Source organism: Salmo salar, chromosome ssa11 (genome assembly GCF_905237065.1).
Source record: "Salmo salar chromosome ssa11, Ssal_v3.1, whole genome shotgun sequence".
Classification (NCBI taxonomy): domain Eukaryota; kingdom Metazoa; phylum Chordata; class Actinopteri; order Salmoniformes; family Salmonidae; genus Salmo; species Salmo salar.
In genome coordinates, this window is record NC_059452.1 from 4,792,786 (window position 1) to 4,809,061 (window position 16,276).

General features: G+C 39.5%; 1 protein-coding gene across 1 annotated transcript in view; it reads left to right on the forward strand.

The window, feature by feature from the left end:
* The window catches only part of si:ch211-266g18.10 (titin), a 238,728-nt gene that overhangs the window by 203,276 nt on the left and 19,176 nt on the right, over positions 1 to 16,276 (forward strand). The window contains exons 79-83 of the mRNA XM_045688945.1: positions 1,436 to 1,477; positions 6,894 to 6,938; positions 7,200 to 7,247; positions 9,017 to 9,064; positions 9,181 to 9,228. Coding sequence (XP_045544901.1) covers positions 1,436 to 1,477; positions 6,894 to 6,938; positions 7,200 to 7,247; positions 9,017 to 9,064; positions 9,181 to 9,228 — 231 coding nt within the window. The remainder of the gene's footprint in view (positions 1 to 1,435; positions 1,478 to 6,893; positions 6,939 to 7,199; positions 7,248 to 9,016; positions 9,065 to 9,180; positions 9,229 to 16,276) is intronic.

Here is a 16,276-nt window from a genome sequence, read left to right on the forward strand (position 1 = left end):
CAGTGCATTTGGAAAGTATTCAGACCCCTTTACATTTTCCACATGTTGTTACATTACAGCCTTATTCTGAAATGGATTAAATAAAGACATTTCCTCAGCAATCTACTCACAAAACCCCATAGTGACAAAGTGAAAACAGGTTTTTAGACATTTTTGCAAAAAATAAATACCTTATTTAGACCCTTTGCTATGAGACTTGAAATTGAGCTCAGGTGCATCTTGTTTCCATTGATCATCCTTGATTGGAGTCCACCTGTGGTAAATTAAATTGATTGGACATGATTTGGAAAGGTACACACCTGTCTATAAAAGGTCCCACAGTTGACAGTGCATGTCAGAGCAAAAACCAAGCCAAGAGGTCGAAGTAATGATCTGTAGAGCTCCATGACAGGATTCTGTTGAGGCACAGATCTGGGGAACAATACAAAAAAAATTCTGCAGCATTGAAGGTCCCCAAGAACAGTGGCCTCCATCATTCTTAAATGGAAGAAGTTTGTAACTACCAAGACTCTCGTTAGAGCTGGCTGCCCGGCCAAATTGAGCAATCGGGGAAGAAAGGCCTTGGTCAGGGAGGTGACCAAGAACCCGATGGTCACTCTGACAGAGCTCTAGAGTTCCTATGTGGAGATGGAATAAACTTCCAGAAGGACAACCATCTTTGCAGCACTAACCAATCAAGCATTTATGGTAGAGTGAACTCTTTGGTCTCAATGCCAAGTGTCACGTCTGAAGGAAACCTGGCACCATCCCTACGGTGAAGCATGGTGGTGGCAGCATTATACTGCTGGGATGTTTTTCAGTGGCAGGGACTGGGAGACTAGTCAGGATCGAGGGAAAGATGAACAGAGCAATGTACAGAGAGATCTTTGATGAAAACCTGCTCCAGAGCGCTCAGGACTGGTGCGAAGGTTCACCTTCCAACAGGACAACGACCCTAAGCACACAGCCAAGCACACAGCCATGACAATGCAGGAGTGGCTTCGGGACAAGTTTCTGAATGTGCATGAGAGGCCCAGCCAGAGGCCTCTCATGCACCCGATCTAACATCTCTGGAGAGACCTGAAAATAGCTGTGCAGCGACGTTCCCCATCCACCCTGATAGAGCTTGTGAGGAATGGGAGAAACTCCCCAACTACAGTTTGCCAAGCTTGTAGCGTCATACCCAAGACAATTCTATGCTTTTTGCTTTGTCATTATGGGATATTGTGTATATTGATGAGGGGGAAAAAATGATGTAATCAATTTTAGAACAAGACTGTCAGGTAACAAAATGTGGAAAAAGTCAAGGGGTCTGAATACTTTCCGAATATACTGTACATGCTTACAGCAAGTAATGTAATACATGCTCTACCACGTATGTTGATGAACAGCACATTGTTTAAATGTAAAGGAATTAGGTACATTGTTCAGATGTTATTATCTCCTGTCAAAGCAGATACTCCCAAAGAAAAGGACAAACCAGTAGCTGTTAAGAAAGGTACTGATAGTGTTTGGCCTCTTAAGAATTCTTTAGAATTTTCTAATGCTCAACTGTGCTTCCTAGGCTTCTTTAGCAGCAACACGGTAACAAGTGATCTGCTGGTTTATCCTTGTGGATTTTTTATTGCAATCAAGCTTAGTTTAGCATGCCGGTGCATGTAATCTCCTGTTAGTAGTGTTTTAAGAAATCCAGCTGTATTGCGTAGCATAGGTCTACATTCAGCCCATTGGTTGCAATTGACTCGTTGGTTTTTATGGGGTTTACTATCATATCCTACCAGCCCTCTTGTTTTAAATTTCCTTTGACCTTTACCCTTTCAGGTGGCCAAATAAGCAACTGTTTTCTTGGAATGTAGAGCCTGTGGCATGGAAAGAGGCTAAAGCTGTGCCTGAAAAGAAAGACAAATGTTATATAGTTGTTACGCCCTTTCAAAAATCACTGTAGCTAGGGCTGGGGTTAATTCCACATATTCTAATTATATTCCATCTCCCTGTAAATTCCATCAATTCATTTCAAATTCCAGGTCAGTCTTAAAGAAATAATTCAATTCCTCTTCATTACAACGTAAGGTACATTCCAAAAATGTAATTCCAAATTCAATATTATCCCAAGCAATTCCACACATTCCAATTCGGAATTCAATTCCCTCAGGCTGTCAGACTGATCATGTCACTGTTCAGGTTGTCCAGCTATACTGGACATATAGGGAAACAAGTTGAAATGATTTAAAACAAATCTTGTAGTACATTTTCTTATACTAAATGTTATTTTTCTATTAACTGGGAAATGCACAAATATTGAATCCCATTATTTTAGAATCCCAAATGAATTCCTATTCAAACAGTCGAATATCAATACAATTCCAAACCCATAACTTGAAGGTTGTTGCATTTCAAATTGAGTACAATTTAAATTCACCATTTCATGAGTGAATTCAAGTATTAGAATTGAAACGTACACTAAATAAAAATAAACTCAACATGCAACAATTTAAAAGATTTTACTGAGTTACTGTTCATGTAAGGAAATCAGTCAATTGAAATAAATTCATTAGGCCCTAATCTATGGGGTTCACATGACTGGGATATGCATCTCTTGGTCACAGATACCTTAAAAAAAGGTAGGGCTGTGGATCATTAAACCAGTCAGTGTCTGGCGTGCCTCATGCAGTGCGACACATCTCCTTTGAATAGAGTTGATCCACAGATTGTAGCCTGTGGAATGTTGTCCCACCCCTCTTCAATGGCTGTGCGAAATTGGCGGGAACTAGAATACCCTGTTGAACACGTCGATCCAGAGCATCTCAAACATGCTCAAAGGGATTTTGGCATTTTATTCTTGCAGTGTAATTCTTATTTTTGTGCTCTAAATGTTTTGTATTTTTACGGACAACACAGAGACTGAAGCTACAAAAGACAATATCAAACCAACAGCTCTGAGGAGAGGTTGAGAAATAATTTCTCAACTGATCTGTCTGTAAATTAAACCAATCCAATTTGTGTTTCACTGGAAAATACTCAAATCTAGAGTCTGAGTAGGCCGAACCAGCACCAACAACTCCTTAGCTATGTAATATTTGTCAAAATGTGCATCACCTTGTACACAATCAAGATATCCTTGACGTCTGATAAAAATCTCTTCGTTTATTTCCAAAACAGAAACTTTTCAGGAAATGGAAACGAACACACAATTATGAAACTTCAGAAGCTTTTTTGAATACATTTTCTTGGTCCTAGAGTTATAAAATGTTCAGAGTACATTGAGGGGAGTTACTGCTTTCAATAAATGTCCAAAAAATAAGATTTTCTCAAATTGAGTTACAAGGTTTTCATCAGATAGCGACGGTATGTTTTGTTTCATATATTTATAAATTAATTCCTTACATCATGAAGTGTTGAAATGTTTAAAACTAGTCAGCAAATGAGATTGGTTAGATGGTGCTCTCTCTTATTGAAGCAGATAATCCCAAAGGAATGGCCCAACCAGTCTCTTTAAAAATAGGTATCCATGTACAGTGGTGTTTGGACGTACATAAGATTTACTAATGCTAAATATATTTTGTGAATTATTAGCTTCCAATTAGAACAATTCAATGCATCTGAAAATTAGCAAAACGATGTGGGAGAAAGTTTTACAATGGCAATTCATTTGCATAGCGTAAGTCGGGGCCAAATTGTCTGCTTCCTTGCTTCCTTTAACTTGGTATTTTGGTATTTTATTAGGATCCCCATTAGCTGTTGCAAAAGCAGCAGCTACTCTTCCTGGGGTCCACACAAATAATGAATGTATTTTAAGCGTTACGTAGCTCCCAACACTGAATGAGTGCCTTTTCATATAAAATGAAATACAGTGCCTATAGAAAGTATTCACACCCCTTTCGTTTTCCACATTTTGTTGTGTTACAGCCTGAATTTTAAATGTATTCCATTTAGATTTTGTGTCACTGATTTGCACACAACTGCCTTAATTTTGCTGGACCCCAGGAAGAGTAGCTGCTGCCAAAGCAACAGCTAATAGGGATCCATAATAAATACAAAAAAATACAATACAATACCCCATAATGTCAAAGTGGAATGTTGTTTGTATAATTTCTTTGAATTAAATTAACAAAAATTAACCCATTTGTTATGGACGCCTAAATAAGTTCAGGAGTAAAAATATGCTTAACAAATCACATACGTTGCATGGACTCATTCCTCAATCAAGTAGTGAATTTCAAGCACAGATTCAACCACAAAGCCAAAAATGTTTTTCAATGCCTTGCAAAGAAGGACACCGATTGGTAAATATGTAAAAATAAAAAAGCAGATGCTGAATACAGTGAGGGAAAAAAGTATTTGATCCCCTGCTGATTTTGTACGTTTGCCCACTGACAAAGAAATGATCAGTCTATCATTTTAATGGTAGGTTTATTTGAACAGTGAGAGACAGAATAACAACAAAAAAATCCAGAAAAACTTATGTTAAAAATTTTATACATTTATTTGCATTTTAATGAGGAAAATAAGTATTTGACCCCCTCTCAATCAGAAACATTTCTGGCTCCCAGGAGTCTTTTATACAGGTAACGAGCTGAGATTAGGAGCACACTCTTAAAGGGAGTGCTCCTAATCTCAGTTTGTTACCTGTATAAAAGACACCTGTACACAGAAGCAATCAATCAATCAGATTACAAACTCTCCACCATGGCCATGACCAAAGAGCTCTCCAAGGATGTCAGGGACAAGATTGTAGACCTACACAAGGCTGGAATGGGCTACAAGGCCATCGCCAAGCAGCTTGGTGAGAAGGTGACAACAGTTGTTGCGATTTTTCACAAATGGAAGAAACACAAAAGAACTTTAAATCTGCCTCAGCCTGGGGCTCCATGCAAGATCTCACCTCGTGGAATTGCAATGATCATGAGAACGGTGAGGAATCAGCGCAGAACTACACAGGAGGATCTTGTCAATGATCTCAAGGCAGCTGGGACCATAGTCACCAAGAAAACAATTGGTAACACACTACGCCGTAAAGGACTGAAATCCTGTAGTGCCCGCAAGGTCCCCCTGCTCAAGAAAGCAAATATACATGCCCGTCTGAAGTTTGCCAATGAACATCTGAATGATTCAGAGGACAACTGGGTGAAAGTGTTGTGGTCAGATGAGACCAAAATGGAGCTCTTTGGCATCAACTCAACTCGCAGTGTTTGGAGGAGGAGGAATGCTGCCTATGACCCCAAGACACCATCCCCACCGTCAAACAGGGAGGTGGAAACATTATGCTTTGTGGGTGTTTTTCTTCTAATGGGACAGGACAACTTCACAGCATCAAAGGGACGAACCTCCTTCCCTCAGCCAGGGCATTGAAAATGGGTCGTGGATAGGTTTTCCAGCATGACAATGACCCAAAACACACGGCCAAGGAAACAAAGGAGTGGCTCAAGAAGAAGCACATGAAGGTCCTGGAGTGGCCTAGCCAGTCTCCAGACCTTAATCCCATAGAACATCTGTGGAGGGGAGCTGAAGGTTCGAGTTGCCAAACGTCAGCATCGAAACCTTAATGACTTGGAGAAGATCTGCAAGGAGGAGTGGGACAAAATCCCTCCTGAGATGTGTGCAAACCTGATGGCCAACTACAAGAAATGTCTGACCTCTGTGATTGCCAACAAGGGTTTTTCCACCAAGTACTAAGTCATGTTTTGCAGAGGGGTCAAATACTTACTTCCCTCATTAAAATGCAAATCAATTTATAACATTTTTGACACGCATTTTTCTGGATTTATTTGTTGTTATTCTGTCTCTCACTGTTCAAATAGACCTACCATTAAAATTATTGACTGATCATTTCTTTGTCAGTGGGCAAACGTACAAAATCAGCAGGGGATCAAATACTTTTTTCCCTCACTGTATCCCTTTGAGCAGGTGAAGTTATTAATTACACTTTGGATGGTGTATAAATACACCCGGTCACTACAACGATATAGGCAATTTTCCTAACTCAGTTGCCAGAGAGGAAGGAAAATGCTCAGGGATTTCACCATGAGGCCAATGGTGATTTTATAGGAGTTTCATAGTTTGTATTTGTATTTATTATGCATTCCCATTAGCTGCTCCCAAAGCAGCAGGTACTCTTCCTGGGGTCCAGCAAAATTAAGGCAGTTTATAAAGATTACAATACACACACTGCGTGCCCTCAGGCCCCTACTCCACCAATACCACATATATCCAGTACTAAATCCATATGTATGTATATAGTGTGTATGTTATCGTGTGTGTGTGTGTGTGTGTGTGTGTGTGTGTGTGTGTGTGTGTGTGTGTGGCCAATGCTTGTGTTGCTTCACAGTCCCCACTGTTCCATAAGGTGTTTTTTTTTATCTGTTTCTTAAATCTAATTGTACATCTTGAGTCAGTTACTTGATGTGGAACAGAGTTCCATGCAGTCATGGCTCTATGTAGTACTGTGTGCCTCCGATAGTCTGTTCTGGACTTGGGGACTGTGAAGATAGAGGTGCTTAAGAAATGTAATGCATAATGAAAATGTTGAAATTGAATTACACAAACAGATATTATTCAGACCTCTCCTGCTAAATCATATACTTCCAAAGAAGAGATCAAACCAGTCCGTATACAGAAAGGTATTGATGTTCCGTATCTACAAAAGTTTTGGGCTTTTGTAGAATACCTAGATACTTATGCTCATCTTTTGTTTGTTAGCTGTGTTTGTTAGTAGAGTACTGCTCCACTTATCATGGCTTCTCATTGTTTTTTATTCTTGTTTGATTTAGAGTCTGAAGCTTATAAAGGGAAAGCCAAAGTAGCAGCTATAGCAAAATATTGATGGCTCTTATTGCAATATCTTTCCCATTCAGTTCTTCACACATAATATAACTTAATGGGATGCAGTAAAAATATTGTTTTTTCATTTGATTCAGAACCTGCTCTGAAAGAGAAGGCCATGCCAGCCCCTGCAAAGAAAGGTAATAGAACTTACTCCCATTTTTCTTATTGAATAAGTTTATTTGATAACAATCCTAGCATCCTTGGTATTTCATTGTTGTTTACTATGTAACGGTAGCATGTAATTCATGTCTACAGTATATACAGTACATTAGATTACCAATTCCCGGATGTCTGACTTTGGGAAACTTTTTTAATAGACATTGTTAGTTGTACTTTATGTCTGCCCTAACCTCCATTATCACTATTATCATTGTACTTACATTTGTGTCTTTGTTTAGAACGTGAGGCTCCCAACCAAAAGGCCAAACCAGTATCTCATAAGAAAGGTACTGATTCAATTCAAGGTTTTGTTTTTCAGGGAAACGTTCATTTAGCAGAAGATAGAATTACATGTCTTTTCATTTATTTTGATTAAGTTGTGGTGAAATATGTATATTTGCGTAATTTATTGTGTTACTTTATTTTTTGAAACTTTAGGTAATTTAGTATTAATATTTTCTTAACTCTATTTCTTGAGCTGCATTGTTGGTTAAGGGCTTGTAAGTAAGCATTTCACGGTAAGGTCTACCTGTTGTATTCGGCGCATGTGACAAATACAATTTGATTTGATAGTCTTAACATGAACTCCTACTGAATTAAGCATTTCTTGCAGTGAAATTATACACAGGACACGTTTTGACTAAGGCGCGGAGAAATAGGATTTATTTATTTCAGAGAGAATGCAAAATGACTGTGGAGGTGCTGTCTTTATCAGCATCATGAAAGCTGATAGTATTTCAACCACATAAAATTTGCATCCAAGCCGAACTGAAATCTTATCAGAAACAGTTTGGGTTGTTTTCATAGCTTTCAATTTCCTTACAACCAGTCAAACTGATGTCATTTGGAGATTTTGCACAGAAAATCCCGTTTTTTATAAAAATGTTATGGATTTGATCCCTGATCCCTAGCCTAGAAACCTATTTAAATAAAGTCTCTGACTGTAGCCTACAGCGCATTTTCTATATTAGCAGGTTAGTGTCGGGTGCAGGCCACAGGTTTTCACTTTATCAACTGTAGTCAGGCGGATGCAGATGGGTTATTAGTAATTGCGAGAGAGTGCAGAGATGAACAACCAGCTGACCAGCGCACCAATAGTGCCTACCACTGGGATTGAATACGTGACCCTCGGAGTGGGAGTCTGCAGTTTAAAGGCCCATCCACCATCCCCTAGCAAGCTGCAATCCTACTCGACGGTCATTTTTTTAAATGTTTTTATTTTACCTTTATTTAAGTAGGCAAGTCAGTTAAGAACAAATTCTTATTTTCAATGAAGGCCTAGGAACAGTGGGTTAACTGCCTTGTTCAGGGGCAAGAACAACACATATTTACCGTGTCAGCTCAAAGATTCGATCTTGCAACCTTTCGGTTACTAATCTAATGCTCTAACCACTAGGCTACCTGCCGCCCCTAAGTAACGTTAATAGGCGCTCACATTGCCCCTAGTGGACTGTATAGCTTCCACATTTCGCCAGGTCCAAATGTAATCTGGAACCTGCAGAATCGGCACCTTCTGGCGTATTCCATAAGAGAATGGGCTGGTTTTATGTTTCATTAAATCAGAGTCCCCTACAAACAAGAGAGCTGTGATCAATATAGTTTAATATAAACACCATTTGTTTTAGTTAATTTTAATAACCAGAATCAGAACCAGGAATCCCCTTCAAAAGGTATTGATTTATTTCAGATTCATCTTCTTTTTTTTTACAAAGTAAAGTTTTTGTGAAAGTGTTCGGTCTGTTTTTACATGTACATACTATGTACAGTAGATTGCATATGGTTTATATATACTGAGAAATTATATATTTTCCCTTCAATATACAACCGCTATCCTCCCCTCACAGCCTACATTGTCAATCAACACTACACAATATTTGACTCAAATGTAATGTTTGCATGACTTTGTAATGTTTTGTCATTTCACAAAAATGTGTGAAATAATCAGCTTTAGGACTAGCAAAATCATCTTGTCCTAAAGCTGATGTTTTTATCGCACCTTCAGTTAAGAGCCGTGCTGTAATAATGCTATGTCATTTCTTGTTCCTACTTGATTCAGAACCTGAGGGTGTGAAAGAGATGGACAAACCAGACCCTCTTAAGAAAGGTACAGTATATGGATTTAGTTTCCATGCTCACCCATTCATGTCTTCTGTCAACTCAATACCCTTCGACTGTTATTTAGATAGGGTCTCATTCAAAACTGTTCTGTATTTGACCTAGAACCTGAAGCTACAAAAAAGAAGGCTAACCCAGCAACTGTAACGAAAGGTACAGGTGTCGTTTTTGTTCATTTGAATCACTGTTGGATCTCTGTTTTCATGTCCTCCGGATCTGATGACACCTGGATATAGCTTAGCTTTCTATATGTACAGCGCCTTCAGAAAGTATCGACACCCCTTAACTTTTTCCACATTTTGTTGTGTTACAAAGTGAGATTAAAAAAGATCTAATTGTCATTTATTTGTCAACGATCTACACAAAATACGCTGTAATATCAAAGTGGAAGAAAAATTCTAACATTTGTGAAAACAATATGAAACACAATACACTAACATATCTTGAAGAATCACCTTTGGCAGCAATTACAGCTCTGAGTCTTTCGTGGTATTTTGTATTCGTATATATTATGGATCCCACTCTTCCTGTGGTTCAGCAAATTTAAGGCAGTTTATACAATTTTAAAAACATTACAATACATTCAGACTGTGTGCCCTCAGGCCTCTACTCTACCACTACCACATATATACAGTACAAAATCCATATGTACAAGTATGTATAGTGCGTATGCTATCGTGTGTGTGTGTATGCGCCTGTGTTTGTGTTGCGTCACAGTCCCCACTGTTCCATAGGGTGTTTTATTAATCTGTTTTTTAAATCAAATTTTACTGCTTGCATGAGTTACTTGATGTGGAGTAGAGTTCCATGTAATCATGGCTCTATTTAGTACTGTGCACCTTCCATAGTCTGTTCTGGACTTGGGGACTGTGAAGAGACCTCTTGTGGCATGTCTTGTGGGGTATGCATGGGTGTCCCAGTAGTTCAAACAGACAGCTCGGTGCATTCAACATTTCAATACCTCTCATAAACACAAGCAGTGAAGAAGTCGATCTCTCCTCCACTTTGAGCTAGGTGAGATTGACATGCATATTATTAATATTTGCTCTCTGTGTACATCCAAATGCCAGCTGTGCTGCCCTGTTCTGAACCAATTGCAATTTTCCTAAGTCCTTTTTTGTGGCACCTGACCACACGACTGAACAGTAGTCTAGGTGCGACAAAACTAGGGCCTGTAGGACCTGCCTTGTTGACAAGTGCTGACAAGAAGGTAGAGCAGCGCCTCATCATAGACATACTTCTCCCCATCTTAGCTACTGTTGTGTCAATATGTTTGACCATGACAGTTTACAATCCAGGGAATCTCCAAGCTGTTTAGTCACCTCAACTTGCTCAATTTACACATTATTTATTACAAGATTTAGTTGAGGTTTAGGGTTTAGTGAATGATTTGTCCCAAATACAATGCATTTAGTTTTAGAAATATTTATTTAACTTATTCCTTGCCATCCACTCTGAAACTAACTGCAACTCTTTATTGAGTGTTGCAGTCATTTCAGTCGCTGTAGTAGATGTATAGTCTTGAGTCATCCGCATACATAGAAACTCTGGCTTTCCTCAAAGGGCCTAGACAGCTCTCTTGGAGAATTCCTGATTCTACGTGGATTATGTTGGAGAGGCTTCCATTAAAGAACACCCTCTGTGTTCTGTTAGACAGGTAACTCTTTATCCACAATATAGCAGCGTGTGTAAAGCCATAACACATACGTATTGCCAGCAGCAGACTATGATCGATAATGTCAAAGGCTGCTCTGAAATCTAACAAAACAGAAACCACCATCTTTTTATCATAAATTTCACATAGCCAATTTGTGTATGTGCTGTGCTTGTTGATTGTCCTTCTCTAAGCATGCTGAAAGTGAGTTGTGAATTTGTTTATTGTAAAATAGCATTGTATCTGGTCAAACAATTTTTTCCAAAAGTTTACTAAGGGTTAATAACAGGCTGATTGGTCGGCTATTTGAGCCAGCTTTACTATTCTTAGTTAGCGGAATTAATTTAGCTTCCCTCCAAGCCTGAGGGCACACACTTTCTAGTATTCTTCAATTGAAGATGTGGCAAATAGGAGTGGCAATATCGTCCGCTGTTATCTTCCATCCAAGTTGTCAGACCGTGGTGGCTTGTCATCGTTAATAGACAACAATAATTTTTTGTTCACCTCTTCCACACTAACTTTACGGAATTTATAAGTTCAATGCTTGTCTCTCATAATTTGGTCAGATATACTTGGATGTGTATTGTCAGCGTTTGTTGCTGGCATGTTATATCTAATTTTGCTAATCTTGCCAATGAAAAAATCATTAAAGTAGTTGGCAATATCAGTTGTTGTGATGAATAAGCCATCTGTTTCAATGAATGATGGAGCTGAGTTTGTCTTTTTTCCCAGAATTTCATTTAAGGCGCTCAATTTTTTTTTACTATCATTCTTTATTTCATTTATCTTGGTTTCATAGTGTAGTTTCTTCTTCTTTTTATTCAGTTAAGTCACATGATTTCTCAATGATTTCTGCAATAAGTTTGCCAATCGGTTGTGCAGCCAGACTTATTTGCCATTCCTTTTGCCTCATCCCTCTCAACCATACAATTTTTCAATTCCTCATCAATCCACAGGGATTTAACTGTTTTACAGTCATTTGCTTAAAAGGTGCATGCTTACTAGCAACTGGAATAAGCAATTTCATAAATGTGTCAAGTGCAATGTCTGTTTGCTCCTCATTACACATGGACCAACAGATATTCTTTACATTAATAACATAGGAATCACTACAAAACGTATTGTATGACCACTTATACACTATATTAGGCCCAGACTTTGGAACGTTGGTTTTCCTTGATATGGCTACTATATTGTGATCACTACATCCGATGGATCTTGAAACTGCTTTCAAGAAAATATCTGCAGCATTCGTGAAGATGTGATCAATAATTTATGATAATTTCATTCCTGTGCTGTTTGTAACTACCCTGGTAGGTTGACTGATAACCTGAACCAGGTTGCAAGCACTGGTTACAGTTTGAAGCTTTTTCTTGAGTGGGCAGCTTGATGAAAGCCAGTCAATATTTAAATCACCCAGAAAATATACCTCTCTGTTGATATCACATACATTATCAAGCATTTCACACATTTTATCCAGATACTGACTGTTAGCACTTAGTGGTCTATAGCAGCTTCCCACCAGAATGGGCTTAAGGTTAAGGTGAGCCATATTACATCAGCAGTATTTGACATGAGATCCTCTCTAACCTTTACAGGAATGTGGTTCTGAATATTAACAGCAAAACCTCCACCATTGCTATTTCTGCTTTTTCTGTATACATTATAACTTTGTATTGCTACCACTGTATCGTCAAAGGTATTATCTAAGTGAGTTTCAGAGATAGTCAGAATATGAATGTAATCTGTTGCTAACAAATTATTGATTTCATGAACCTTGTTTCTTAAAATACATATATTAATGTGGGCTATTTTGAGCACTTTTCTTCTGGGATGCTTACTTGCTTTCATTGCTTTACTGGGAAGCTTAGCAGCAGTAGATGTGCTCATGTTCTTTATGTTAGTGCAGGATGAGCTGCTCACAGTGGACTTCCTCCTAGGGCACACCGTCTTAGTGCTAACAGTATAAATGTGGTTCATATGCACATGATTACTGCATATAATAGTTGTATGATTAGTAGAGGCATTCAGGGCGGGTAAAGGGACATCAATTAGTTTACTTATATTGTGTCTACTGATGCCCCTGGTGTAATGTACAATTGCTGAAGCATTAAGACAACTATGTGTCACAACAGTAGGGATTCACTGAGCTGGGCTTGAGTCATTGATATGTCATTGTCTCAACGTAGACTTATAGTGCTGTGAAAGGATCCAGGATCCCAAATGATTTGGGTGGATTCCATCCTCCTTATAAAACATGTTTTGTTTCCAAAAGGTGTTGAAGTTGTCAACAAAAGCTACACCCATTGAGCTGCAATAATCACGTAGCCAATTGTGAAGAGAAAGAATCCTGCTAAAGCCTTCAATGCCGCGATTCAGAGATGGCAGAGGGGCAGATATGATGGGTCTTTTGTTAGTGTTTAGCGGATAGTCAATCAACTCTTTAAAATCCAGTTTCAACTGTTCAGAACTGCCCTTCATAATGTCATTAAAACCCACATGGACTACGATAGAATCGATTTCCTTGTCCTGGCGTAGTACTTTCGGGAGCAGCTTAGTAATGTAATTTGCTCGAGCTCCAGTATAAGACATTGTTTTTGCACAAGGAACGGTAACATTTCTTACCATGGAGCAACCCAGAATTACGGCTGGCGAGAAGGACTAGCAAATCCGCCCACTCCCACGCTTCTCAGGATTCGGAGAACCCTTTATGGACGGGAGATAGGCAGGATAACTTTGAGGCTTGCCACATCCAGGGACAGAAGGTTGTTGACTTAGTAGTTGTAGGCATTGCGGTCGCAGACACAGGCACCCCCAGCGACGAAGGTGCAGGAAGATCAGGCTCCAGGACCGCAAAACTATTCACTGTTTGTATTCTCTCCGGGCCTCTCGTTGGGAGTGTATACTGCTTTGTGGGAAGTCGCCATCTTCGGCTTCAACGGCTCGTGACATGCAACCATTGTTGATTGTCTTGCTCCTCTTGCTGAGCTCCTTCTACTCCGCTATCAGATGGGAGAGCTCCGGGCAACTCCGGCCAGTGAAAAGGCGGAGATGCATCCAACAAGCGCAAACGCAGCCCAGCCACTGGCGTTGAAAATGTTAACATTTATCACTCTACGTTTTCCCCAGTTTCTTACGTAGGCTGGCGACCTGCATGATCAATGAAGCCACCCCAAGCCTAAAATCCTCTGCAAGTAAACAATTGCCGCATTGGAACTCCAAGTTGTCCGGTTTATCCCGAAACAGTGCCTAAAAGATACAGCTCCTACCATGCTGGATCCATTAATTTATTTCTCCAGACAAAGAGGGCTCCATTGCAAAACTCATCTGATACCAACTTTGTTAGCTTGATGGCTAACAGCTTAGCGTGTCCGTCAATCAGGCTTAAACCTGTCTGTTAAGGGGCATTCCAGGACAAGATATAGTGGTCCTTGCTGTTAAAAGCTAACCACGTCGTGGAATCCACGCAAAACCTAGTTCTGTATTTGTATTTATTGAATATCGGTTTTGTTTCAATCAAAATTAACAAACCAAGTGTTTTCCAGTATACAATGTTCAGCTGCGCACTCTGATGACGTGACGTGAATTTGCTTTGAGAAGGTATCTCTGGCAGTAAGTCTCTAAATGCTTTCCACACCTGGATTGTGCAACATTTGCCCATTATTCTTTACAAAATTCTTCAAGCTCTGTTGATCATTGCTAGACAACCATTTTCAGGTCTTGCCATAGATTTTCAATCAGATTTAAGGAACTCAGGAACATTCATTGTCTTATTGTAAAGCAACTCCAGTGTAGATTTGGCCTTGTATTTTAGGTTATTGTCCTAATGAAAGATGAATTAATCCCCCAGTGTCTATTGGAACGCAGACTGAACCAGGTTTCCCTCTATGATTTTGCCTGTGCTTAGCTCCATTCTGTTTATTTTTTATCCTGAAAAACTCCCCGGTCCAATTACAAGCATACCCGTAACATGATACAGCCACTACTATGCTTAAAAATATGGGGGGTGGTACTCAGTAATATGTCGTATTTGCCCCAAACATAACACTTTGTATTCAGAACAAAAAGTAAAAATTGCTTTGCCATATTCTTTGCAGTATTACATTAGTGCCTTTTTGTAAACAGGATGCATGCTTTGGAATATTTATATTCAGTGTAGGCTTCCTTCTTTTCACTCTGTCAATTAGGTTAGTATTGTGCAGTAACTACAATGTATTTGATCCATCCTGTTTTCTCCCATCACAACCATTAAACTCTGTAACTGTTTTAAAGTCACCATTGGCCTCATGGTGAAATCTCTGAGCGGTTTCCTTCCTCTCGGGCAACTGAGTTAGGAAAGACACCTGTATCTTTGTAGTTATTGAGGGTATTGATACATCATTTGTTGCGCCATCTGTTGCACCTATTGCTGTTGCGCCTTCTTCACCACACTGTCTGTGTGGGTGGACCATTTCGGTTTGTCAGTGATGTGTACGCCTAGGAACTTGAAGCTTTCCACTTTCTCCACTGCGGTCCCGTCGAAGTGGATAGGGGGGTGCTCCCTCTGCCTCTTTCCTGAAGTCTGCGATCAGCTCCTTTGTTTTGTTGACGTTGAGTGAGAGGTTATTTTCCTGGCACCACACTCCCAGAGCCATCACCTCCTCCTTGTAGGCTGTCTTGTTATTGTTGGTAATCAGGCCTAGCACTGTTGTGTTGTCTGCAAACTTGATGATTGAGTTGGAGGCGTGCATGGCCATGCAGTCATGGGTGAACAGGGAGTACAGGAGGGGGCTAGGCACGCCCCAGTGTTGAGAATCAGCAAGGTGGAGGTGTTGTTTCCTATCTTCACCACTTGGGGGTGGCCTGTCAGGAAGTCCAGGACCTAGTTGCGCAGGGCGGGGTTCAGACCCAGGGCCTCGAGCTTAATGATGAGCTTGGAGGGTAATATGGTGTTGAATGCTGAGCTATAGTCAATGAACAGCATTCTTACATAGGTATTCCTCTTGTCCAGATGGGATAGGGCAGTGTGCAGTGCGATGGTCTGTGGATCTAGTGGGGCGGTGTTTGAAATTAGCTGTTCGACTGAGGGACCTTACAGATAATTGTATGTGTGGGGCCCAGAGATGAGGTAGTCATAAAAAAATTATGTTAGACACTATTATTGCACAGAGTCCATGCAACTTATGTAACTTGTTAAGCAAGTGTTCACTCCTGAACTTAATTAGGATTGCCATAACAAAGAGGTTGAATACTTATTGACTCAAGACATTTCAGCATTTCATTTTTAATTAATAACAATTCCAAAAAACATAATTCCACTTTGACATTATGGGTTATTGTGTGTAGGCCAGTGACAAAAAAAATAAATGTAATCAATATTAAATTCACGTTGTAATACAACAAAAATGTGGAAAAAGTCAAGGGGTGTGAATTCTTTCTGAAGGCTCTGTATGTTCTCTGTGTATGTTTTTTAATACTGTGAAATAATTTTTTGTAACATAACAAAACAATATACATAATAGATTCACACCGCTTTTGATAACTTTACAGAACTATACAACCCCTTTA